This window comes from Aplosporella prunicola (assembly GCF_010093885.1).
Source record: "Aplosporella prunicola CBS 121167 unplaced genomic scaffold K452scaffold_21, whole genome shotgun sequence".
Taxonomy (NCBI): domain Eukaryota; kingdom Fungi; phylum Ascomycota; class Dothideomycetes; order Botryosphaeriales; family Aplosporellaceae; genus Aplosporella; species Aplosporella prunicola.
Window position 1 is genome coordinate 349,636 of NW_022983549.1, and position 24,946 is coordinate 374,581.

A 24,946-nucleotide genomic window follows, 5' to 3' on the forward strand; every position below is an offset into this window, starting at 1 on the left:
AATATGTATCTTGAAAATAAAATTAGAAATTATATATATCTTAGAAATTTTTTTAAAAAAAATATGTATATTCTTTTTCCTTAAGAATATAATTCGATTTTCTAAAAAATGATTTTTTCTAGTAATATATTTTTTAAAAGAGTATTTATTACTAAACAATTTATTCTTAAAAAAAAAAATAGGAATATATTCTTCAAATAATATTCTTAAAAATATATTTTTTAAAAAGCGAGATAAATTCTTAAGAGAAGATTTATTTTTAAAAAAAATATATTCTTTAAAAAAGCAAATTATATTCTCTAAAAAAAAAGCGAAATATATTCTTTCTTAAAAAAAATATTATTAAAAAAAAAAAAAAAGCGAAATACACTCTTAGAAAAAAGCGAAATATGTTTATAAAAAAAATAAAGATATTCCTAAAAAAAATAATTTCTAAGATATATAATTTTTTTCATAAAATTTCGAAGATATATATAATATTTCTAAGACATATATATTTTCAAAATTTATTAATAAGATATATATATTTTTTAACGGCTATTTACTAAGATACACATTTTTTTCGCAAAATTTCCGAGATATATATAGGATTTCTAAGACAAACAAATACATATATCTCAGAGTTTTGCGCTATATATATAGTATTTTATCACCAAAAATATGTATCTTAGAAATATATTAAAGAAAAACATGTGTATTTTAGAAATTAAATTCGAAAATATGTATATCTCAGAAATATGCATTAAAGAATTGTGTATCTTAGAAATTTTTCTTAGAAATTTTTTTCTTTAAAAAATCAAATATACTCTTAAAAAATATTCTTAAGAAGCGAATAAACTTCTAAAATAACTAAAAAAAAACTAATAAGTATTTATAGAAAATCGAGAATATTTCTAAAAAAAAAATTCTTAAAAAAACGAATATATTCTAAATAAAAGTATGTATATCGTGTTCTATTTAGTTGTTTCTTAAAAATAAATTTCAAATTTGTTTTAGAATTTATTAAGAGTATATTTCGACTTTTTTTTTAAAAAGAATATATTTGATAAATTTTTTTAGAATTTATTAAGAGTATATTTCGATTTTTTTTAAGAATATATTTCCGCTTTTGTAAGAGTATATTTGCTTTTTTAAGAATATATTCGATATTTTTAAGAGTATATTTGCTTTTTTAGGAATGTATATTTTTTTTAAGAATATATTCAATTTTTTTTTAGAATACATTCGGTTTATTAAGAAAATATTTATTATTTGTAGCAATTTATTTTTTTAAAAAAAATATTACTGAGATACGCAATGTTTTTTCGAACTAATTTCTGATATATATATATTTCTCGAATATATTTCTGAGATAGACATATTTTCTTGAATATAATTCTAAGATATACGCTTTTTTCGCCAAATTTCTGAGATATACATATTTTTCGGTTTTTTCTAAGATACATATGTTTTTGTAATATACTGTACTGTATTTATTTGTAAGCAAAATATATAAAAAAGTATGTATCTTAGAGGGAGTTTTTCGATATGTGTATCTCAGAAATATTACGTATATCTTAGAAACTATACGATAAAAATATACATCTTAGTAAATAGCCGATTTTTTTAATTTTATTCCTGAGATATACGTTTTTATAATGTATTATAATATATCGAAATATATAGAAATAATAAACATATATATATCTTGGAGAAATTTTTTCGATAAATATATCTTAGAAATTATGCGAAAGGATTATAATTCTTAGTAAATAGCCCTTTTTTATAATAAATTACTATATAAATTATGTAAGATTCTAAGATATATATATATATATATTTATCTTAGAAATAATATGTGTATCTTAAAAAATACTCGAAAATATATATATATCTTAGTAAATAGCTAAAATAGATTCTTCTTTTAAGAATATATTTCGCTTTCTTTTAGAAATCTATTCTTCTTTCTTAAAAATATATTCTACTTTTTTTTTTAAAAAAAAATAATACTAGATATATATATAAAGACGAAATAAATTTTTAGAAAAAGAGGAATGTATTTTAAGAAAAAAAAAAGAACGTATATTCTTTAGAAAAGAAAAATTTAACCTTAGAAAAAAGATAAATAAATCTTTTTTAAAAAAAAGTAAAATATATTTTAAAAACGGTAAAAAAGATATTTTTAGAAAAAGAAGAATATATATATATATTTAAAAAAAAGAAATATGTCTTTTTTTTTGAAAAGGAATTATTATCTAAAACATATATATAATTATAGATTTTAATTCTAAGATATATATTTCTTTTATAAAAAACCAATATATATTTAGCGAGAAATTATAAAGTCTATATATATATCTTAGAATTTTTTTTATAGTATATATAGTAATTTATTTTCAAATATATATATATATATATATATCTTAGAAATAAAAAATTAAAATATATATCTTAGAGAAAAAAAAATTAAAATATATATCTTAGAGAAAAAAAATTAAATTTTTATAAGAGTATACTTTACTTCTTTTTAAGAATATATATCGTTTTTATTTAGCAATATATTTTAATTTTTTTTAAAGTACTTATTTTACTTTTTTTTTAAGAGTATATTCCTTAAAAGAACTATATTTTTTAAAAAAAGTAAAATATATTTCTAAAAAAAACTTTCTAAAATATATAGAAAAACTTAAATATAAGTATTTATCTTAGAGAGAATTTTAAGATTTATTTATATTAGAAATAGTATATATATCTTAGAAAATATTAGAAAAAAAAAGTATAAATTTTAGTAAATAGCTAATAATTTAAATTGTTTATAGTCTTTTAAAAAATATTATTTTTTCTTCTAAAATATATTCTTCTTTTTAGTATATCATATATTTAAAAGAGGATATATTTTTTTTTAAAGAAGTATTTATATTTTATAAATATATCTAATAATAGCATTTTAAAGATATATTATTATTCTTTTTATAATAAATTACTATATTTATAGTAAATACTTAAGAATATATAAGATTTTAGTAAATAGCTAAAATTTTATATTAAAGTTTTTTCTTTCTTTTTTTCTTCTAATTTTTTTTTAAATATAATTTACTTTTAAAAAATATGTTAGTATTATTTAATATACTACTAAGTAGATTAGTAATTCTCTTTTTTACTATAAAAAATTAAAAAGAATTTATTTAAAATTATAAAAAATAAAAAAGAATCTATTTAAAATTATAAAAAATAAAAAAAATCTATTTAAAATTATAAAAAATAAAAAAGAATCTATTTAAAATTATAAAAAATATATATTAGTAAATTATAAAAATAATAATAATAACTATTCTAGAAATTTAGAGACTAATAATATTCTAAATAATTATTTAATTATTTTTTTAGAATTAATTATATAACGCTTTTTAATCTTAAGTATTTTAAAATAGCTAAATAAAAATTATTTAAAGCTTAAAAAAAAGCTAATTTTTTTTAAAGTATTTTTACTAGTAATAATACTATTATTTAAATTTAAATAGAAATTAATTATATATAATTTCTTAATTTAGTGTTTATACTTTTAAAGTTAATATAGGCTATAAGTAGCTATTTATATAGTATTAACTTTAATTCTATTAGTATATTTTTTATAAAGTTCTTTTTTTATTTAATTTAATACTATTTATTAGTTTTTAATCTTTTCTTTTTTTTTTAAAAAAAAAAGAAATATATATATATAGTAAAAATTAAATCTAGTCTAAAGTAAAGCTAAAAAAAATAAGAAAATAATATAATATATAGATTTTATTTTATTTTTAACTTTACTTTTTTCTTTAAGTCTTTTTTTAATTTATTTATAAAGTATAAAATAAATTTATAAATACTATTACTATATATATATATATAATTATTATCTATTATAATTTAGTAGATTTTTATTTATATATATTAAATTAAATAAAATAAAACTTACTAAATTTTTTATTTTTTATTTTAGATATTTTTAATTTAGCTTTATTCTATTCTAGTTTAAAACTATATTATTTATATTTAAATTTATATTAGTTACTGGATGTAGCCGGGTATTTATTATACGGTGCACTTTGAACCCGGGCGGGTAGGCTAGTGGGCTTGGCAGGAGATTGCCGGGCCGGGGCCATCACATCACGGCATCGGCATCGCACAGTTCGCACCCGCGTCCTCCGCCCACGCTCTTGCGCAGCGCCCCCCCGGCCTGCAACGTCTTACGCATACAATCTCCGCTCTTGCCCCCACGCGGCGCTGGACCTCCACTTGTTCAGCTTCGACACCATTTCTCTTCCTTTCTGCATCCCCATCCCCACGTTCGTTCTTGTTCGCCTTCCTCCGGCCGTAGTGGCTCAACATGCTCACCTTTCGGAGAGCACTTATTGTTGCCGTTTCTCTACTGACCCTCTTCCTCCTACTGCGCTCGTCGCATACGTCGCCTCCAGCGCAGGTCATTCAATCGCCGAAATCTGTCCAGTCCGAAGAAACCACTGCCGAGCAGGAATCGGACAGCAAAGTTCCGGCCAAAGAGTCTGCCATCTTAGACTCCGAGAAGCCTGCTACGCTGCCGACACCCAAGAAACAGAAGCCCCAAATCGCGCTGGAAGATCTTCACGCCAAGCCCCTCCGTGAGCAGCTTGAATATCAGTTCCCCTACGACCCGCAGGCGAAATTCCCCGCCTATATTTGGCAAACCTGGAAATACACCCCTGCTTCTGGGGAGTTCGACGACATTTTTCGTGAGCCCGAGGCCAGCTGGACCATCTTGCATCCTACCTTTGTTCATGAAGTCATCACCGATTCTGTTGCCGTACACCTGATCCGCCACCTATACGCATCTGTCCCTGAAGTGCTTGAGGCTTATAATGCCCTCCCATTGCCCGTATTGAAAGCGGACTTCTTCAGATATCTTATCTTGCTGGCCAGAGGTGGGATATACTCGGACATTGACACTGCGGCACTCAAGCCGGCAACTGAATGGGTGCCCGCTGATGTACCGCGGTCATCATACGGCTTGGTTGTTGGGATAGAAGCAGATCCGGATAGGGAGGATTGGGCGGATTGGTATTCACGACGAATCCAATTCTGCCAATGGACCATCCAGGCGAAGCCCGGTCACCCAGTGTTGCGCGAGGTTGTTGCCAACATCACCGAAGAGACATTGCGACGGAAGAACGAAGGTCACCTAATCAAAGATGTGAATGGCATTGTTGAGTTCACCGGTCCGGCTCTATGGACAGACACCGTCTTTAATTTCTTCAACGACCCAGAGTATTTCGACATGAGCACAAGCAAGGGCAACATCACCTGGGAACAATTCACTGGCATCGCAGCCGCCAAAAAGGTCGGCGACGTAATTGTGCTCCCCATAACAAGCTTCAGCCCGGGCGTGCGTCAAATGGGAGCAGGCGATGATGATGATCCGATGGCTTTTGTAAAGCATAATTTTGAAGGTAAGTTGCGATTGATTGAACATACGGGGGGAATGTCTACTAATGCGTGTGCTGCTTAAAGGGACCTGGAAGCCTGAGTCGGAGCGTCATATTGGAGAATGATCTCTCTGATATGCTTACGACCGCCACGAATTTCTTCGCATTCGCATCCTTGCTAGGTGCGTCGACACCAAGATCACACCGCAGTGGCATTCGTCACTGCATGCAAGCGAGCTGTTGTGTCCTGGAAAACACAACAGCGGCAAAAAGAAAGAAAAAGGCGTTTGTCGAAAAAGGCAAACAAATGACTCCCGGAATATCAAGCGGTACCTATGAAACCGAACCGAACCTCCAACGAAGAAGTTCGGCACATTGGTTACTTTGAATCCGGAGTCAGAGAAAGGTCAATGCCTCCCATATCGATTAGATGCATCGACGCCGGCTCAAGTGCTGAGTCAGTCGCTGTCAAAGAGCAGTCCCTGTATGCTCACGTTATATTTGTGTTCATCAGCACACTAGTGATCCTGTGTTGCACAAAACTACTGCTGCTGTCGTAGTACTGTATTATCAATATTTTGAAAAAAGAAAGAACGAAAAAGCAAACGTCAATCTATTGCCCCTACTTCTCCCCTAGATGTATGAGGACATAACCCAGCCTTCTCTCCGTTCGGTACTGAAATAATCTCGATCGTGTATACGGCAAATGTTTCTGGCAACCTCCATTAATGCCAAATAGAACCGATCCAAAAGTCGTTCAGAATACAACTAGCGCCAAACACCCATTTTCATATCTCGACCGCAGCGTATAGCGCCATAGCCGAGTCCCAACCAGAGCCGTGGTTGCTCAAAAAGATGCCTTCTAAGGGAACGACATGATTAAATTCCTAGGTCGAAGGTTGCTGTTGTCTGGACGGCAAAAGGTTGAAGAATCGTGCAATCCCGTTAATCAATGACGTTTGTCGAACGCACCCCAAAGAGCGCCCCAGATAACATAGAGAGTGTCTCCAAAGGTAGGTCTTTTTTCCTTTCCCTTCTTGCAGTTGCGATGGTTGTGCCGTGGCTCTCCATGATTACTATGATGCGAGCGGTGGGAATGATGTGAGCGCTGAGAATTGTAGGACTCACAACGGTGGTTCGGCGGAGCGCTGTAGAGAGTGGGGTCGCCGGCTGGCTGGTAGGGCTGAAGTTGGTTGATCGGTGGGGATGCGGAGTAGGCTTGTGGAGGTGGGGCGAAAGCTTGTGGCTGGTACTGCTGATGCTGGGTCCCGTTGGTGGCCATGGTGTTGGTGGTGAGAGGGGAAAGCTGGAGGGGGGGGGGCGTCAGCTTCTTTATACCATAGCCATGAGAGACCAGCAGGCAGCATGCGGTGTAAGCAGTGTAGTGTAAAGTGGACCATTTACAAGACTATGTGCCCGAGTCAGCCCTGAAGGGTAACGTACCCATTGTAATATCACGAGGCATCGATGGGCTTTCCTTTGGAGGCAGTGCCAAGTCAGCACCTGCAACCTGCCCCTTGGACCCTTGCGCAAATGACGTTTGCAACCCGAGGAAGGCAGTGGTGGCGGGTGGTGTTAAGCTCCAAGGGTGGGTGGATGCTGCCCAGGATCCCATTGATGTGCCTCAGCGCTCAGCCTCAGCCTCGTCACCAGCCAAGCCACACACTAGCTGGGTACTTCCCGCCGCCGGCTTGTGAGTATAAATTAGCCCTCACCCGCCCTCTACCTACTCTACGCCCGCAACAGCAACCAATGTCATATCATCACTACCCACCTCAGGGCGGCTACCCAACCCAAGGTTACCCTCCGCCGCACCAATATGGCGCTCCGCCCCAAGGCTATCATCATGCGCCCCAGTATGGCGGCCCGCAGCAAGGCTATCCACCGCCGCAACAGCAGCATGCGCCTCCACCTGGACATTATCCGCCTGCACATGGACAGCATCCGCCGCCACTGCAGGGCTACGCTGCTCCGCCGCCTCCACAGTACGGTGTGCAGTACGGCGCCCCCATTCCACCTTCGCCCCCATCTTTAGGTTATGCCATGGGCCAGTTGCCGTATGTTGACACGACAGCGGAGGCCGAAGGATTGCGCAAGGCAATGAAAGGATTTGGCACAGACGAAAAAGCTGTCATCCGCTTCTTGTCTAAACTAGACCCTGTTCAAATCGCTTCGGTCCGTCAGTCGTACAATCAACGGTTTATGCGAGACCTCATCCGTGACCTCGAAAAAGAGACCAGTGGGGACTTCAGGAATGCGCTCACTGCCCTAGCCTGCGGACCTCTTCAGCATGATTGCCGCGTCCTTTATGCTGCCATGAAGGGCGCAGGCACTAAAGAGTCGGACTTGAACGACGTCCTATGCTCCCGTTCTAACGCCGACATCCATGCCATCAGGACTGAATATCAAAACATGTTTGGGCGCGACCTGGAGGCAGATTTGAAAGCAGATCTTTCTGTCGGCACCGAAACACTCTTTCTCATGCTTATCTCCGGTCGCCGGCACGAAGATTCAGCGCCAATAATCCCGCAGCAGATCGAACAAGCCACGACAGAACTACAAAATGCGCTTGGTACCGGTCCTATTGGAATGAACAAAAATGCAGTTCATGTGTGCCAGGTTATAACGTCGCACTCGGACGCAGAGCTCCGTGCCATTGCCCAAACCTTTCAACAACGCTACCATACGCCACTGCTGAAGGCGATTGATTCGCGAATGTCGGGGCACATGAAAGAAGCCCTGCATCTCATGCTTGCGAGGGCACTTGACCGGCCGAGAAGCGACGCCGAGATGCTGGAAGATGCAATGAAAGGGTTTGGGACGCACGATCGGCATCTCATTGACAGAGTGGTGAGGGCACACTGGGACAGGCGGTACATGGGCGCGGTGAAACAGGCATACTCAAGCTTGTATGGCAAGGAGCTAAGGAGGAGGATAGAAGGAGAAACTCGGGGAGACTACGAACGGCTATTGGTTGCGATGGTTGAATAGGGATAAGTTGGTAGTTATTAGGTTGATAATTGATACCCCCAGTCGCGACAGCATGCGGCCCCTGCCACCTAAAGATCTCGCACTTGCACCCTGTCAGCGCGCACCCGTTTGATCGCCAGTATTGCGACCCCACAACAGGCGCCTGCAGAGAGGGCGGCCACGTCAAGAAAAGGCGACGAAGCAAAACTAGGCCGGGCGAGACGACGTAGGTGGCGGCGTCTGTGCACGACGGACACATAGGTTACTGTATAGTTCTCGTACATCCCTCTCCGGCACCCTCCTCTCGCGTTGCCCCCACCCATTGCCCCAGATGGACGACAGCACCGGCCACGCCCGCGGCTCGCAGCCACCGCTGCGACCCGCTATGCTGCGTCCGCCCACGATTCGCCTGCGACGACTGCCTTCGAGCCCGTCCGTCAGGCTGCAGGCCATCCAGCCGACCATTGCCGAGGAGCAGCAGCAGCAGCAGCAGCAGCAGCAGCAGCAGCAGCAGCAGAACAGGGACTGGCAGGCCAACCGTCGCCGCAGCAGCTCAGAGCCGCAGCGTCCATCTCGCCCGCTGGCAGATCTGACCCAGCATGCCTCCTACATGCCACCGGTGCCCGAGAACAACAACACTACGACCACCGAAGCAATCAATTTCGAGCCCGCGCCCCTTCCGGTTCCGGGTAGGTTTCGCCGCGCCAGCACAGCCGCGCAATCGGTTTTAGGCTTGCAACGCCGCGCCGACCGCCCGACCACCGCGCAAACGGTTCCAGAGAACGAGTACGACTCGCGCATCGTCGACCTTCTAGACGTGCTTGGTGCGTGCCTCTTTCTGCGTGGTTCGCATGATGCCGACGAACTGACGTGCGTTTGATAGACCCCGAAATCTCGACTCTATCTTCCTTGACCAACGTGCAGAATTCCCTTTTCATTCCTGACTTGGGCAGGCTGCTTAACCGCCAGCCAACTTATGCCTTGTCGCGGTACCAGCCAAATGCAGATGACCGGAAAAAAGCTGCTAGCGCAACAGCCGTGGGTGAGACTAAAGATGAACCTTTCATTACTACAGCCACAGCCACAGCCACAGCTCCACAAGACACATCAGGTCAGCAAGAGGAAGACCTCAGACCTGCAGGAGAGCGGGCTTTTAGCATTTCTTCAGATCTGAGCGAGTCTCGTCATGCTGTCCTTCCCCACGGTGTTTCGTTGGAAGGCTGGAGTGAAGCAGACAAAGCAGAGCTCGACGACCACGTCCGGCATATGCTCCACTCACGTAGGTCAAAGTTTAAGCGCGGCCTCAAGGGGTTCGGAAAATACGTCAGCAGGCCTTTAGGTTTCTTCGTCACTCTGTACGCCACCCTTATCACCTTGTTCGGCCTGGCATGGGTACTCTTCCTAATCGGATGGATAAATGTCGGTGGCCGCCAATACTACATTATCAACGTCATCGATAATGTCCTGGTCGCCCTGTTTGCAATCATGGGCGATGGCCTGGCACCATTCCGCGCTGTCGACACATACCACATGATCTTCATCGCCCACTACCACCATCTTACCTGGCGACTGAGGAAGGAGCGTGAGCTTCCCAAGCTTCAGAACAAAAATGACCTTCCCACTCAGCCGGCAACTCAAGAAGACGTTGAATCTGCAAGAATTGAGAAAGAAGAATTAAGTGTACTCAACCCGAAACAACAAGCCCGCTTGGTTCATCACCAGACAAAATTCGCAAAATCACACACTTTCTACAAACCCCACGAAACAGAGACGCACTTTGCCTTTCCGCTTAGGCTTCTTGTTGCGATTGTCGTCCTCCTGGATTTTCACTCTATATTCCAGATAGCTCTTGGAGCCTGCACTTGGGGCATCGACTACAAGGTTCGACCGCAAGCATTGACTGCCGTCATCCTTTGTTGCTCTATCACTGTCAACATTACCGCCGGAGTTATCATTTCCATCGGAGACAGGATAACCCGCAAAAAGGATGTGATTGAGAGAATGTCCAGACAGGAGCTTACGGAAGAGGCCATGCGCAAGATAGAAAAGAGGCACGAAAAACACGAGGAACAATATGGCAAAGCTGCAGAGGATGGAGGTGCTACTTCTCAACCAAGAAAGTCCGAAGCCGAAGGAGAACCCCGAGCCGAAGGAGAGCAAGCCGATGTTATTAAAGCCGATAATGCCCATTGAGCCTGAGCAGCTGCACACTGGATTTTTACTACAGCGCGGTACGCTATCACAGGGCTGCTATGTTGCAGTGTCCAAAATAGATGCGTTAGTGCCGTCGCGTTCGCGCTCTGCGAGACTGTTCTGAGCTATGCCTATCTGTTACCGAAGATGCGTTTCTGAGAGCATTGCAATCCACTCATATCCGAGCGGGAACTAGTCCCTACTCACGAGACATTGAGAACTCAAAATACGATTGCTATGGGATAGCGTTCTCACATATAACGTTATTCGTGGTCTGTTTTTCTTTTATTTCTATAATTTCGAAACAAGTAGACCCATACCCGCAAGGAGTCTCGTTGGAGGCAAGCTTCGCTTGTTTGTCAACTTTGGACACAAATCCTATGTGTCTTCATGCAAGGATTTAACGTTGTGTTCGGCAAGATCCAACACATGAACTGGGTAGACTTGGGGAAACTGGTGACGAGATCAGCCACATCTCTATACACCTGATGCCGGCACACCACTCAATTTTCTGGTGAGCGAGACGTTATCTCGCCTAGTCTAGAGCCTCATCTTGATACATATCTTATGGCTTATTATTTAATTTATAATGCAGGAATTAATCTACATTTGTTTGTGCCATTACCCCTTTCGGCACTGGCATCTTCAGAATCGAATTATGGAAGCACAAATACATACAAAACCTCGATCTGTTTAGCGTGAGTAAATAGGATACCCTCCATGGCAAACTCAACTAAAACTTATGAGGCGAAAGCTGGTGGATTTGGTTATATGCTTATTTGATACCTAGTAAAATTCCGTAACAACTAACGTCTGTCACCATCAACAGAGATTCACGACCTAGAGAAGGATACAAGCAGTCTCCATAACTCGAATGCTCCTTTTCAAGTTACATTTCTGAGTCCTAAATGTAAGTAAGAAGATCTCTAGGCATATGCGTACCTAAAAACATCGTATGGATTTCGGTTCCACTCCGTACACGCATCGTTATCTAATTAGGCGGTAAATCTCGCTTGATGGTGACGGACGTTATACGCAATGTAGTCTTTACCTACTTTCCTCTTTACGCAACATGCTAATTTATTCTGTTATCTTGACGTCGCTTACCTCCATCCGAAGCTTACCTATTGTTCAGCGAAGCGGGCATTTTTAAGTAACGGAGCCGTTAGTTAATGCCCATCCAGCAATCATCGATATTGTTATTGACTTGCTCAGTCAAGTTAATTAGAAGAAGGCAAGTTCTGACCTGCTATTAGTCAGGAAACCCATAAGGCAGTGGAGGCTGAAAGGTTATAGATTGCCATTGGTTGGTGCCCTGGGAGACAATGCTTCAACGCGAAACTGCCTGTGTCTTAAGTCCAGCATCCTTTGAAACAGGACAAACGGAGACACCCCCAAAGTCCCCCACCTGGCGAAGGTTTGAGCTCTGCTGTACACTAATCTATGAGTGATTTTTGGACATCGCTTTCACAGCCACCCTACGCCTACGCCGCCATCGTGCAGTAGGCAGAAGTTACCGCCGTAACAAGATTGAACAAGGGACCACAACCATTGAGCTGGCATACCGGCCTAGCGCGGCTGTGTCAAACATGTTCCGATGATGTCTCGATCCCTGGGAGAATCTCCGGATTGGGTAATTTGCGGCACAGCTGGGCGCTTAAACAAAGCCAGCACATGCTTAGGGATATACCACGGCTGTGTCGTCTCCACTTTATTAAATCCTGCGCTGAAGCAGTCGCAGTAGGCGTGTAAAGCGCATTTGTCGGGCACCCGGTTTTTGTCGCTGCGCCTTGCAAGGAGTGTGTTCTAAATGCGGATATATCATATCTTAAAAGCTACGGAGGAAGGCACCATATTCTGTGGTGATTCCTTTTCTTCGTTAACACATTTTGCTATTCTCCCGACCTCATTATTATTTGTCAACCCATATGCCGTCTACGAACGAGACAAAGCTCGCTCTCCAGAACATTCTGGAACCAATCAATCCCGCAAGGGGCCATGTCACCTGTGCCGGATATGCGCCATCGAAGCGTCGTAGGTGCGAGAATCCAATTGCCGCTGCAAATATGCGGTCTTATAACGCACTCCTCCACGAGTTGGCCGCAACCGATCTGAAAGACTATGAAACTAGGATTCAGTATCTTCCAGAAATGGCGAGGCTTGGTTTATGTCGGCGATTTCATCAAGGACAGTATTCTAGTGTCGCCGCCAGCTGGAATTCGCGGATTGAACGGTACCTGTTGGACTTGGAGCAACAAGCCAGTCAAACATCCGTGTCTATATCTACGCATGCTTCAAGAAGATCAAGGGACTCACTTTATAATTCGGAGGTGACGACGACGACGATGGCTACAACAAATCCAACTGGCTTGGTTATACGGCGCTCCCCGGTTTCCTTGTCTTCTATTCTAGGAGAAACCTCAGCGCCAGCTCCAACTCTAATATCCACTGAAGTTCCTGCGCAAATATTGCCTCCGAGCCCTAGCCAACCAAACCTCGGAAGACCGTTTATCTCTCCCGTGTTACCCACTAGGTCGAATACTCCTCCACCAAATCCATTGGCTCATGGCTGCACTGCCCGTCATGTCCAACGAAAAAGTACCTCCGACGACTGTCCTGTCTGTCAACAGTCGCTCTCATCAACTACTTTGGCGGACTTGGTGTGGTGTAAGGCACAGTGTGGAACGAACATTCATCGCGAGTGCTGGGAGATGTGGAGGAGGACTTCTCCAAGGAACACACGGTGCATATATTGGTAAGTAACAACGAAATTTCCCAATTAGTCATTAACCTTAGGCGGCTGATGATTGTGTGCTTAGTCGTACAACTTGGTCTGCTGCTTGCATACACGATACCACCGTCACCCCGTACCATGATTTTCTACCTCAATTCTCAGGTGACGGTTCCATGTTCCGTACACTATTCAACCCCCTTCGACATGCCTGGTCTCTCTTCGACGTTACTGACACTGAGGCAACTGGACTCAGAGAGTTATTCAATCCAAGGCGACACATTCGTCCGATTCGGTACGAGAGACAAAAGGACATCTGGGCATCTTTGACCTTAGACACCTCACTGGACTTGCAAAACTTCTTTAACCCCCGACGCCATCGCGTTATTTTCTGTATCTGGGAAATTGAAGAGGGCGGTGATGTAGGCCTCTATACTTTGTTCAACCATCGTCGGCATCGTACCCAATTCTGTCTTTGGGATAGCACGGAGCAAGACGATGGATTTACCATCTTATTCGACGAGCGACGGCACAAACGAGCACCCCGTATTGATAAGAGCAAACTCACGGCAATGGAACAGGAAGGGGATGACTTTATGCTCCGGTGGTTGTTCGAGGTGCCAGTAGCCTCGTGTCCATCCGTAAAGATGACCTCTGAGACATGGTCCGAACAAATGAACAACGTGTTGAGTCGTTGGGAACGTATACCAAACAATTTCACGCCGGGCAACACAGCTGATAAGGAGGACTGCGAGACAGAAAAAAATAACTGTCTCGCGTCCCTACGTCTAGTAGGCTCGTTGCGGCAAATTTGGAGATCTGTAGTCATGGATTGGTAGTGACGATGATGGTCAATTGAGCAATTGGCAGTTGGCTAGTAGGCCTGACGGCGCGGTAATTAGGACTGATATTTTATCTGTTTCCAAACACTTAACGAATCTCAATTGAATAACGCCTATCTGATAAAATCTATTTCTTAACGCATAGTGACAGAAACCGTTTTGCTCTAAGCAGACAGTATTGAAAAATATAAATATCGAGATATACCAATGAATAGATGGCAAGATTACCACTGAACAATCGACTTACCAACAACACCTATATGTAGTAGAGAACGGTATTGATAACAACAGGAGGACTGCATCCCTTTGCATCTACTTGATCTTTCAAAGACACTCCTAATCGAGCATTGGTTTACAATCTATACAGCAAAGGCAACCAGAAACGTGCTAGGCGTACACACCAAAGAATGACAAATAAGCATCTAAACACATCAAGCATCTAAACAACCAACGATTCTCTTAAAAGGGCAATGAATTAAGAAGTGAAAATCAGCACAATGTGAAGTAAATGGGATAAAGAGACTGAAGGACTGCGCTGCAGCTTTAGTGTGCCGATAACGCCTTAGCCAAAACAGAAGGTTGACGACTCAGGCGAATTGGGCATAAACCCTTTAGCTGTATCCGCTTGCCATGCTGGCAAGATAAAACTTATAGCGACCAAGAAACGACAACGCGATTACCGACTCCCTCAAAGGAATGCGCTTGCAATGCGGCAAAGGAAGCCAAACACAAAGAGAAAAATAATAATACAGAACGGACCATGTTACACAAGTCAACACCTGACTATTTCGACCGCTGCAGCTTTTGCCATGTTTTTCTCTTCTTGCAGACAGCTCTCATGTCGCTCCACCACGGGCGATTGCTGTCGGTGACGCCCAGCCAAGCTGAATATGGGCCTTTGTGCCTAAGTGCTCAACCGTGCAGGTTGCTTTCAGGTCGATTTTGTTGCTGTGATGTAGGTATGTATTATTGCTTTCAGTGCCCGAGATGAGTATCATCCACTATAACCGAGAGAGAATCCGGGAGACGACGAGTTCAACGAATGCCGATCTTCTTGACCATTGGTAGAATGAGGCATATATTAAGAGGGATCGTTGAATGTTGAGATCTACTATGGGTATCGGTATCTTGGCGGCATTTTCAGAGTTGCTTGGTGATAAAGAAGCAGATGGCTCTGACGAACGCAACGATAGGATATGGTAGGATGTGTGGGTTTGGGCCGAGAGCAAGGGCAAAAACTCTGACCGTGAGTTTGGCTGAGTTGGTTGTCTTAGGGGGAACGAGGACAGAAAGGCGACGAAAGGAGCCATGTCAGACGCAGTCCCTCATCGGTAACAAAATTATGATGACACAAGAGAGTGCTTGGTGGCAAAGGTGTCGGCGTCGCAAGGGGGCTGTAGGGATATAACATTGGCGAAGATGCTGACGACACTTTCTTTGTTAGCAGACGCCAAAGCTAAGCCCGAATGAACAGTTGATAACGATATGAAACCAAGGCATTAGCAAAGGAGAGATCGAGCAGGGCTAACCACTCCCGCCATGCTCTTCCGTTTCGACTGCCATCTCTTCCACTGGTCCATCAACGGCAGCTGGCAATGGTGCTGCAGCCAGCGGCGGCTGTGTTGGGCCCGACCCTGTCACTGGAGAAGGCGTCGACACCGGCTGTGACGCCGACAAGGAGTTACGCGGCGCCTTTTTCTTGCTTTTAGGCTTCTCCGAAGCCTCATCTGTGAACGTCTTCCACTTGCGCCAGCCATCGTAGTCGATGAGAGCTTGCATGCAGCCCCATTCCTTGACTTTACGTTCGAGCCAGACGAAGTTGACAGGCTGAAGGATTGGTCAGAATTATTTGTTCATCGAGACATGTGAGGAAAAGTTACGTAAGGACGGGTCTGTATCATGATAGCTTACCTTGGTCAAGAAATCGTTACAACCGGCAGCAAGCGCTTCGTGCCTGTCACTCTGCAGTGAACTTGCTGTCAAAGCGACAATGATGACAGGGCTTTTGAAGGGAAGTTCAGTTGCCAACTTGTCCTCTTCCGTTACCTCTGTCACATCGCCATTTGGCCCTCCATTAGGCCTATCTTGTTTTTCCTCATCCCTAAAAACACCTATGTTATTCACTCGCTCCAACCGCCTGATTTCCTTGGTTGCTTCCAGGCCACTCATGATGGGAAGCTGGATATCCATAAGAACCAGATGGAAACCACCTTTGCGCCATTTCGTTACGGCATCCCGTCCGTTCATGGCAGTTTGCCAGCGAACCTTTAACCGCTTCATAAAAGCCTCCAATAGTTTCAGGTTGATGATATTGTCTTCGACAATAAGAACATTGATTGGAGGAACAGAGCCATCAAGAAGACCAGATGGTAGTTTAGCGCCGTCCTTAGTCTCCGGCTTAGGTTTTGACTTCTTCGGCTTGCGAGGAGCAGGAGAAGCTACACGCGGCGTCGGTGGCGTCGAAGACTGCTTGGTCGGAGGTTGGTCGGCGATTGGAGGTGTAGGCATAGGTGGGGCGCTGGGAGCGACATGCTTGGTTTCCGACGGATTTGATTCAATATGAGGGCGACGGTCTGACCGAGCAGGCAGATGTGTGGAGCTCGCGAGAGCCGAAGGCCCTGGATGTGTTATCTGCGTCGGGGAGGACGTGGGATGACGCCGGATGCCTGGCCGATGGGCATGAGCTCGACGCGTGTTACCGGGAGAGGGAAGCGGTGGTACCTGACCAGAAGCCAGTACGGCCATGGCTCCCCGTTCATGCGCGGCATGCGATTGGCGGCTGTCGTGCGAAAGCGATGTCAAGGGCGCTGGAGAGGGCACTCCTATGGCTGGCATGGGCGGGAAATAGTCTGTGCCATTCTCCAAAGGCCGAGTATCGTGGTAGTAAGGAACGTAAGCCCCATGGCCCAGATTACCTCCCGGTGAGGGTTTTGGTGTTCGCCGTTGAGGAACGTCAATGATGAGAGCCTCATCTACATTCTGACCACCAGGGAAATATGAATCTAAAGTCCTGCACATCTCCTCCTCGGGTCCCAGTGTTCTCTCAGATTCTCTTTGTGCCTTGTCGCGCGGGACGATGCGGAGTGTGACGTCGGGAGCATCGAAGCTTTTGCCGAGCGAGTTTGCGTACTTCCTCAGGATCATGTCGCGCACATCGTCAACCAAGTCATCTTCCCGTATTTGGACCAACGTCGCCGAGGCCCCAGGTCGCTTGACCCAGATCTTGCGGTGTAGCATGTTGGCGCTGAGGGTGGACGGGCCGCCGGAGAAGTAGTCTTCCGGGCTATCGGCGCTCGAAGGACGAAGCTTCAAAGGGTCTAGCAGGGTATTTATGGCTCGGGCATTAGAGTTGGAGAGCAGCGACTGACGTCGGACGGCGAGCGGGCGAAGTTTGGGAGAAAGAACGTCGGGCGAGGGCAGCGGAAGGGCCTTGTCGGCTGACTCGATGCGGAGGGCGTCGTTGGCGGGAGGGTCGGTGGGGTTGGGGGAGGGCTCCTGGAACTCGAGAAGGGGTGGTGGCTGGGTGGTGGCGGTGGTGGTGGTGGTGGTGGTGGTAGTGGTTGTGGAGGATGTGGTGGTGTCCTGGTGTTGTCGTCGCAGACGATCTTCGGGCCGGTCGGCGATCGACTCAGGCAAGTGGTGATGATCAACCAGCGTCGATGCCCTCTTGTGCTCGCCCGACGACGGCGAGCGCAGTGGCAGCGATACCTGCGAAAGTTCACGCGAACACGCCCTCTTGTCCGAGGATCTGTGGCGCGGATGGTGCAGGGGTGAGGCGGCTTGTGAGGCGGTGCCCGTTGACGACGTGACTGAGGCCGTCGAGTCACGCCGGCCCAGGAGTTTCGTTTTGGCGTTCTCCAGCCGCAGTTTGAAAGGCATCCTCGCGATCACAGTCTCGCAGTCGCAGTCGCAGGCGCGGGCGCGGGCTGGGAGTGGGCGTGGGCGTGGGCGTGGGCGTGGGCGTGGATTTGGGTGTGGGGGGCAAGTGCAGGGAGCAACAACTAGCAATAGCGCACCGACATGGCGTGCATGGTAGGTATCGAAACAAATGAAAGGAGCGACAGTCGAATAAGGAGCGGCCGGCTATCTCACGGTGCCAATGGTGTTGAGGGACAGAGGGACGTGGTCAAGGTATGCAGCGTCGCCACTCCAGGCCGTTTGACAACGCACGGAATCCTCTCGCGAATCCTCACCACATTCGCACGAATCCCCGCGAGCGTGTCATTGGCCAATGTTTCATATGGACGCCAGAGAAAACGGCACCCCTATCCGTATCCGTAATCCGCCACAATAAACGGGCAGTATGTAAACGCCGTCGTCATCCTGAGTCATGCCATAAGATCCGAGCCCGGGCGCCGTCATCCCATGTGACTCATGCTCGCCTTCTACCTATATCTCCAACCTCACTCTTGCTCTTCCTTCCACCTGCGCGGCTCCGTCTAGTCCACGCCTCTCTCCATATGCCCAAGAAGCACCGGCAAAACTTCAACAAGCTCTCGAGCAACTACGTACATCCTTCACTGTCTTCCTCCAGGCCCTCCAGCTCCTCTGGCACCAGCCCCTCTTCGCCCCGCACCGTCAATGAGCGCCTGAACCAGCTGCGTCGGGAGCAAACTCCCAAGACCGCAGTCGACCGCCGCAATGACATCGCCGAATCCCTCGCCCAGTCGGCCATTCACCCAGACGTGAGGCGGATCCTGAACCTCCCTGAGACAGCTCCTCCAAGACCAAATGGCCCCACAAGACTGGCGAATGGCAGGCGAGTGCCAGGCCCCGCCGCACCGCGAAGCTGGCTTGAAACGAGCAAACACGCGCCCGACGACGTGAGGAGGCAAGCTAGCCTGCGGCCTCTTGGGAGGTACCGACCGTTCGAGCCGACCTTCCCAGAGCGCATGCCGCAACCGGGTAGTCTTGTGGAGCAAACGTTGAAGACCCTGGCCGCAAACTGGGAATACCTGTTGGAGTACGAACAGTACAACCTTTGCGCACTGCCAGTGCAACTCAAGGGCATGCTCATCAGCTATTTGACCATGTACGGACCGGAAGGGGGTATCACGCCGCACACTCTGAAAACACTGTTTCTAAAAGAGAACGAGCTTGAGGGTGGAACTGGTAGCGAGGAGCTGACGCATCTGGACCTTTCGAGCCTAATGAGTCAGGGGCTTACTGTTGCTGACTTGACAAAATACATGACTCACTCTCCGGCGCCGAAGGCAGAAGATCTGGCGGCGGACATGGGCCAATTGGCGATATCGTCAGACGAAGTTGCGGATTCCTGGGAAGACGCCGCGGGAACAGAGACCAAAGTTCTCCCGTTGCCAAAGGCTGTAATCAACGTCCGTTTCCCAAACCTGACGCATCTTTCACTCTCTCACCCCTCCTGCGCGTCATGGGCACACTTACTCAGTCTATCCAAACATCTATCTACGCTCAATCACCTGTCTCTTGCCTTTTGGCCCACCCCGACTCTTACGCCAAACGCCAATACTGCTTCCTTGAGCAACGCCCATGGTCGGCCTGTCAACCTCTCCGGTACGCCTTTCTATGCGGCGCTCGACGCAGATTGGGCCGAAGCTGCCAACATACTACGACGTATTGCGAACAATACATACTGTCTGCGGCGGCTTGACCTCACGGGCTGCGACTGGATCTCTGCCTTAGTCTACGGCGTGCCCGATCGCGGCGAGTGGGTTCGTGATGCAAGTAATGGTACACGTTGGACTACGGCTGGCCCATCAAATCGTAACAGGGATGACGATTCTTGGGAGATTAGACAGGCAGCACCGGGCCCGGACTGGAATGGATCATGGCGTCAGCTCACGCACGTCAGCATCGGGCAAGGCTGGATCCCGCGGAATGTAAATGCAATTCGCGCACTACCAGCCGGGCTTATGGGATGTGAGTTGCTGGGGTACCTGAGAAGCGATGAAGGCCGGGAGAGATTAAAACGAGAAGGGTTCTTGGGTGCAGGCATGGAGACGGAGGCACATGTGAGAAGGTGGATGGAGAGAGAGAAAGAGGGACGTCGGGTCGAGGTGGTGGTGAGGCGACTGAGGGCGGGGGCGAAGGGAAAGTATGTAAACTTTGATCACGGATGGACGCCAGGGCTGCAGCTGAGCCTAGCGGGTGGAGATGAGTAGGTCACATACAGTAGAGTACGAGTACATACCTAAGATCACCGGCGCTAAGCTGCAAAATCCGGGGCTTGGTCGCTTCTCCGCAACCGACATGGCCCCGCTTACCGCCGGCTTGCACGGAGAACCCCACATCAACAACACTCGCTCTCACCCGCTCTCGCCCTCCTCATTACACGCCCCGCAATGCCACCCAAGATACCACCGCGCCTCCTCCACCGCTCTGTCCGCATCTGCGCCCTCCGGACCTATGGCCTCCGTTCCAACATTGCAACATGCTCGCGCGCGACACCCGTACTAGTGTGCAGGAGCAGCGGCAACACCAGAACCATAGCGACACATTCACACTCACACCATGCGGCTCAGCTTTCGGTGCTGCAGACCAACGTGGACAGACAGAGCGATACATACGCCCAGAATGTGAAGGACTTTGAGCAAGCGGCACAAAGGATCAGAGAGTTACACGAGCATACTGCGAGAGGTGGTTCGGAAAAGGCAAGGGCAAAGCATGTGGAGAGGGGGAAGATGCTCGTTAGGGAGTATGCCGTCCTTCTCCCCTCCTGATCCTCGCCGTTGTTGCAAAAGCTTTTGCGTGCTGCTTCCGGGTAGCTGGGTGGTGGACATCGGGCTGACGGTAAACCGGATAACAGTCGTATAACCGCTCTCGTAGACCCAGGAACAAGTTTTTTGGAATTTTCAGCGATGGCTGGTTATGAGGTATATCCTGGCGAAGACGTCCCGGCTGGCGGGATCGTGACCGGTATTGGAACGGTCGAGGGCGTGCGATGCGTCATCGTCGCCAATGACAGCACGTACGTTGGGCCCATTCATCTAGCTACGGTTTTGCTATTACTGACGGTATCTGGTTGTTTGCAGCGTCAAAGGCGGTACATACTATCCGGTCACGGTAAAGAAGCATTTGAGGGCTCAAGCTATTGCACAAGAGAACAGTAAATCTGGTATCTATGGCAAACTGAACAGATAGATACTGACAGACACGACAGGGCTGCCTTGTATCTACCTAGTGGATTCTGGCGGCGCCAATCTTCCGCACCAGGCGGACGTCTTCCCCGATCGCGAGCATTTTGGGCGCATCTTTTACAACCAAGCAAAGAGTAATACCACTACCTCCTACACCAATCCCATCCCTTGCGACTTCCATAGCCATGGTACATACTGACCTTCCTTTTTTCGCAAGTGTCATCTCGGGGAATACCTCAACTATCTGTAGTAATGGGGCCCTGCACTGCCGGTGGCGCTTACGTCCCTAGCATGTCGGACGAATCCATCATCGTTGAGCAGCAAGGCCACATTTTTCTGGCTGGGCCCCCATTGGTTAAAGCAGCAACTGGAGAAGTCGTAAGTGCGGAGGAACTTGGAGGTGGAAAGTTGCATAGCGAGGTCTCCGGCGTCACAGACTATCTTGCTGTCGACGACGCGCATGCGCTTGTGCTAGCAAGGCGCTGTGTCAAGAACCTTAACTGGCCTTCTGCTGCTAAAGTCAGTGCAAGAGCCACAGCAGCAACTTCCTCGGGCGCGGGAGCATTGGCCTGGGAAGAACCGTTGTATCCTGCCAGTGATTTTCCAGGTATCGTTGGAACAAATTTGCGGCGACAATTTGACGTAAAAGAAATCATCAGCCGCATTGTCGATGGCTCCCGGTTCTCAGAATTCAAGCCGCTCTTCGGGTCCACATTGGTGACGGGCTTTGCACACATCTACGGCCAGCCCGTTGGTATCTTGGCCAACAACGGTATTCTATTCAGCGAGGCAGCCCTTAAAGGTGCACATTTCATACAGCTATGTGCGAAGCGACGAGTTCCGCTTGTATTTTTGCAGAACATCAGCGGCTTCATGGTCGGCAAGGATGCAGAAGCGGGCGGCATTGCGAAGAACGGTGCCAAGCTGGTTACCGCCGTGAGCTGTGCAGATGTGCCTAAGTTCACCGTGGTCGTGGGGGCGAGTGCAGGCGCAGGTAATTACGGGATGTGGTAAGTGGTGCCCGCTCCCACTCTTCCCTCCCAAGGGCCTATGAGCTAACCTCACGAACTTGCGCTTCAGCGGCCGCGCCTACTCACCCAGGTTTCTTTGGACCTGGCCTAACGCGAGGACATCCGTTATGGGACCGGAGCAGCTCTCCTCGGTCATGGAAGCAGTTGGAAAAGCAGCCGACCCGTCGCTCAAGTCGCGTATTGAGCGAGAGAGCAAGGCTACGTTTGGCTCTGCCCGCCTCTGGGACGACGGCATCATCCCGCCCGAGCATACAAGACAGGTGCTTGGTTTGGCGCTGCAGGTTGCTGCAGCCGAGGAGGTTGCACGAAAGGAGAGCGCGGAGGGTGCTACTCGTTGGGGCGTCTTCAGGATGTGAAGGTTGTTTGTAGGAGTGGAGAGACAATGCAAGTGTTGCTGTGCACTATTCACGAGCGCACGATCTAAAAAAGGCATCGGTCGAATGACGGTCACCATATCAGCCCAAGACGACGAACAGCCTACCCCCGTGCGTTTCGCCACTCGCACCATACGGCCGGTGCTCATCCGTCCCGCCCCCCGAAACCATGTACCCTGTTTGCCGTGGATCCGAGAACGGTCAAATCCAGCGTCCAGCCCCGCTGCTGTAACGACGGCTCGGCGCCCAGCGACGCACGCACGCGCGGTTGCACAACCTCAACAAACGGCAGCGTGCAGCCAAGCGTCGGAAAGCGTACGTGTGCGGCGCAGCGTGGGTTTCCGCAGGAGGATGTTGAGCCGTGCGAGGTGGTACCCAGGTTCCAGTCTGCGTGCGCGTCAGTGATGAGGAAGCGGGAGTGCCACTGCCAACGCCCACGCGACGCGAGGCCACGTGACGGCCCCCGATCATGACCTACCCGATGGCGACACAGGCGACCGAAGAGGATTCCATGCACATTATCTTTCAGCCGTGAGCTGCTCGTTCTATGTCGTACGTCTATGTCCAGATTCTCAAAGCAGTCTCGCATTCCAAGCCAAAGATCCGTTGCGGGGTCCCAGTCCCAGCCCAGCCCGTCCTGGTCCAAGTCAAGGCATGCCACATATCGACAAATGACAAAGACATATGCACAATCTGCACATACCTGCACATACCTGCACTATAATATCGTGCATCTGTGTTCGCGTCGGTTGCGCCGCCTCGTGCTGCTGCCTCCACTGCTTCCGCCCGGCCTTCGTGCCGACTCGCCATGGCTGCTGCCGCCGTGCCGCCGCTTCCCGGCGTCGCGGCCATATGCGTCGCCGTGTGAGCCTGATTTTTCCATGTCCCTCCGGATAATCTGCCTGCAGAGATCCACGAAGACTTCGTCGACGTTTGCGCGCCGCCGCGCCGAGGTCTCGTAGTAGGGGCAGTTTCCCCACGCTTGTGATACCGCGAACGCGCGCGCCCGCGTCACCGCTCGGTCTTCTTCCAGGTCCGATTTGTTGCCTACGAGGACAATGGGCACTTTGTGGTCGTCTTTTATCCGTATGATCTGATCGCGGAGCTCAGCGAGTTCGTGTAGCGAGGTCATGGACGTAATGCTGAAGACGAGCAGGAAGCCCTGGCCGGTTTTCATGTAAAGCTCTCTTGATTCGGTTAGCAGAGGCTCGTGAGTCGTGGCATACAAGAGTGCGGGTGTACCTCATGGCAGCTGTCGGCACGTTAGCAAGACATTGTCGCGCACCCACAGGATGGAATGTGGCTTACTAAACTGCTCGGTGCCTGCTGTGTCGAGAATCTCGAGCACGACCGATCGTCCCTATTGCGCATCGCGTCAGACCACCGAGTCTCGTTCGGGAGCGGGCGTGCGGGCGACTGACATCTACGTCGATGGCCTTGCGGTACGAGTCCTCAATCGTGGGGTCGTAGGACTCGATCCAGACATTCTGAACAAATTGCGCTGTTCCGCTGCGTCAGCCGAGAGGGAAGAGAAAAAGATAGTCTTGGCCGTACCTGTGAGACAGCTCTTCCCGACTCCACCTGTCCAGCGCGAAACAGATTAGCACCAGGCGCAAGACGGGATCAGCGCAAGGGTCCGGACTTCGTACCAGAACCCAGGACGACAATGTGGTACTCTCGTTGTGACATGCCTCTGGTTGTGCGGAACGGCGAGGTGGCAGGGGCAGCGGGGAGGATGCGCGCGCAAAAGCAGCCCGCGCGGCGCTGTTGGCGCGAGACGAAGAAGGAGGAGGTCGGGTTCGAAGGCGTCGCAGGAATATCGAGGATGAGGTCGGGCGTCAAGCGGGCGGGTCTAGCTCTCTAGATCTGCGGGCTGGACGAGAAGCGGTGCGCGTCGCGTACCGTGGGAGAGATTCGGCCAGGGATCGCTAGGGCGGGCTTGCAACACGGGCGTGAGAGAGGATGATGATGATGTCTGGAGGGAGGCCTTGGGCGCCGGCACGTAAGGGAAAGGGGAGCGCGCGCGGAGAGGGCCAGGATGAATGATTAATACCGGTGCGCGCTCAGAGTTCAGCAGTTGACATAATTTCGCAGGGAATCGTGAGGCTGCCAGCAGATCCACCGCCATCAGAAAGGGCGCCTCAGGGAGCAGCTCCCGCTCCCGCCCCCCTCCAAACCCCCGCTCCTGGATCGGCTAGGGACCAGTGTCCGTTGCTCTGGGACGTGCGACCTCTCCTGCGCTGCGTGGACGAACGGAACGACATCATTGCAAT

The 24,946-nt window shown here is 47.4% G+C and overlaps 9 protein-coding genes across 9 annotated transcripts; 6 read left to right on the forward strand and 3 right to left on the reverse strand.

Annotated features, from left to right (window-relative positions):
* Positions 1-4,345: 4,345 nt before the first annotated feature.
* Positions 4,346-5,543, forward strand: K452DRAFT_233300 (glycosyltransferase family 32 protein; the record flags this gene model as incomplete). Its single annotated transcript, XM_033537295.1, has 2 exons — positions 4,346-5,441; positions 5,503-5,543. 2 exons carry the CDS (start codon positions 4,346-4,348, stop codon positions 5,541-5,543), a joined length of 1,137 nt encoding a protein of 378 aa, XP_033394764.1.
* A 628-nt stretch (positions 5,544-6,171) lies between these two features.
* Positions 6,172-6,992, reverse strand: K452DRAFT_80223 (uncharacterized protein). The gene is made up of 2 exons (XM_033547166.1): positions 6,861-6,992; positions 6,172-6,723 (listed from the first exon to the last, which is right to left on the reverse strand). Exon 2 carries the CDS (start codon positions 6,697-6,699, stop codon positions 6,367-6,369), a length of 333 nt encoding a protein of 110 aa, XP_033394765.1. The 5' UTR covers positions 6,700-6,723; positions 6,861-6,992; the 3' UTR covers positions 6,172-6,366.
* A 158-nt stretch (positions 6,993-7,150) lies between these two features.
* On the forward strand, positions 7,151-8,476 carry K452DRAFT_290159 (uncharacterized protein). The gene has a single exon (XM_033540953.1). The coding sequence runs from the start codon at positions 7,170-7,172 to the stop codon at positions 8,406-8,408; it is 1,239 nt and encodes a 412-aa protein (XP_033394766.1). The 5' UTR covers positions 7,151-7,169; the 3' UTR covers positions 8,409-8,476.
* Positions 8,477-8,997: 521 nt separating this feature from the next.
* K452DRAFT_233317 (uncharacterized protein) lies at positions 8,998-10,580 on the forward strand (the record flags this gene model as incomplete). Its single annotated transcript, XM_033537298.1, has 2 exons — positions 8,998-9,211; positions 9,271-10,580. 2 exons carry the CDS (start codon positions 8,998-9,000, stop codon positions 10,578-10,580), a joined length of 1,524 nt encoding a protein of 507 aa, XP_033394767.1.
* A 2,107-nt stretch (positions 10,581-12,687) lies between these two features.
* On the forward strand, positions 12,688-14,236 carry K452DRAFT_290161 (uncharacterized protein). Its single transcript, XM_033540954.1, has 2 exons — positions 12,688-13,335; positions 13,400-14,236. The coding sequence occupies exons 1-2, from the start codon at positions 12,731-12,733 to the stop codon at positions 14,148-14,150; spliced, it is 1,356 nt and encodes a 451-aa protein (XP_033394768.1). The 5' UTR covers positions 12,688-12,730; the 3' UTR covers positions 14,151-14,236.
* Positions 14,237-15,677: 1,441 nt separating this feature from the next.
* Positions 15,678-17,390, reverse strand: K452DRAFT_233178 (uncharacterized protein; the record flags this gene model as incomplete). Its single annotated transcript, XM_033537284.1, has 2 exons — positions 15,678-15,980; positions 16,065-17,390. The coding sequence occupies 2 exons, from the start codon at positions 17,388-17,390 to the stop codon at positions 15,678-15,680; spliced, it is 1,629 nt and encodes a 542-aa protein (XP_033394769.1).
* Positions 17,391-18,613: 1,223 nt separating this feature from the next.
* K452DRAFT_233138 (uncharacterized protein) lies at positions 18,614-20,293 on the forward strand (the record flags this gene model as incomplete). The annotated part of the gene is made up of 2 exons (XM_033537282.1): positions 18,614-19,839; positions 19,903-20,293. 2 exons carry the CDS (start codon positions 18,614-18,616, stop codon positions 20,291-20,293), a joined length of 1,617 nt encoding a protein of 538 aa, XP_033394770.1.
* Positions 20,294-20,383: 90 nt separating this feature from the next.
* Positions 20,384-22,737, forward strand: K452DRAFT_80325 (uncharacterized protein). The gene is made up of 6 exons (XM_033547167.1): positions 20,384-20,826; positions 20,938-21,099; positions 21,164-21,237; positions 21,292-21,402; positions 21,486-22,278; positions 22,349-22,737. Exons 1-6 carry the CDS (start codon positions 20,474-20,476, stop codon positions 22,653-22,655), a joined length of 1,800 nt encoding a protein of 599 aa, XP_033394771.1. The 5' UTR covers positions 20,384-20,473; the 3' UTR covers positions 22,656-22,737.
* Positions 22,738-22,980: 243 nt separating this feature from the next.
* K452DRAFT_290165 (uncharacterized protein) lies at positions 22,981-24,773 on the reverse strand. Its single transcript, XM_033540955.1, has 7 exons — positions 24,323-24,773; positions 24,228-24,254; positions 24,095-24,174; positions 23,982-24,033; positions 23,916-23,925; positions 23,152-23,860; positions 22,981-23,060 (listed from the first exon to the last, which is right to left on the reverse strand). The coding sequence occupies exons 1-6, from the start codon at positions 24,360-24,362 to the stop codon at positions 23,392-23,394; spliced, it is 678 nt and encodes a 225-aa protein (XP_033394772.1). The 5' UTR covers positions 24,363-24,773; the 3' UTR covers positions 22,981-23,060; positions 23,152-23,391.
* Between the last annotated feature and the right edge of the window lie 173 nt (positions 24,774-24,946).

What these genes read in the sequence shown, in the direction of transcription:
- K452DRAFT_80223 (XM_033547166.1), bottom strand. Translation starts at nt 6,699, where the DNA reads ATGGCCACCAACGGGACCCAGCATCAGCAGTACCAGCCACAAGCTTTC.
- K452DRAFT_290159 (XM_033540953.1), top strand. Translation starts at nt 7,170, where the DNA reads ATGTCATATCATCACTACCCACCTCAGGGCGGCTACCCAACCCAAGGT.
- K452DRAFT_290161 (XM_033540954.1), top strand. Translation starts at nt 12,731, where the DNA reads ATGGCGAGGCTTGGTTTATGTCGGCGATTTCATCAAGGACAGTATTCT. An exon ending in AACACACGGTGCATATATTG is followed by an intron (nt 13,336 to 13,399) that starts GTAAGTAACAAC and finishes TTGTGTGCTTAG; the next exon opens with TCGTACAACTTGGTCTGCTG.
- K452DRAFT_80325 (XM_033547167.1), top strand. Translation starts at nt 20,474, where the DNA reads ATGCCACCCAAGATACCACCGCGCCTCCTCCACCGCTCTGTCCGCATC. An exon ending in ATCGTCGCCAATGACAGCAC is followed by an intron (nt 21,100 to 21,163) that starts GTACGTTGGGCC and finishes GGTTGTTTGCAG; the next exon opens with CGTCAAAGGCGGTACATACT. An exon ending in CTTTTACAACCAAGCAAAGA is followed by an intron (nt 21,403 to 21,485) that starts GTAATACCACTA and finishes TTTTTTCGCAAG; the next exon opens with TGTCATCTCGGGGAATACCT.
- K452DRAFT_290165 (XM_033540955.1), bottom strand. Translation starts at nt 24,362, where the DNA reads ATGTCACAACGAGAGTACCACATTGTCGTCCTGGGTTCTG. An exon ending in CGGGAAGAGCTGTCTCACAG is followed by an intron (nt 24,175 to 24,227) that starts GTACGGCCAAGA and finishes GCAGCGGAACAG; the next exon opens with CGCAATTTGTTCAGAATGTC. An exon ending in GCAAGGCCATCGACGTAGAT is followed by an intron (nt 24,034 to 24,094) that starts GTCAGTCGCCCG and finishes GATGCGCAATAG; the next exon opens with GGACGATCGGTCGTGCTCGA.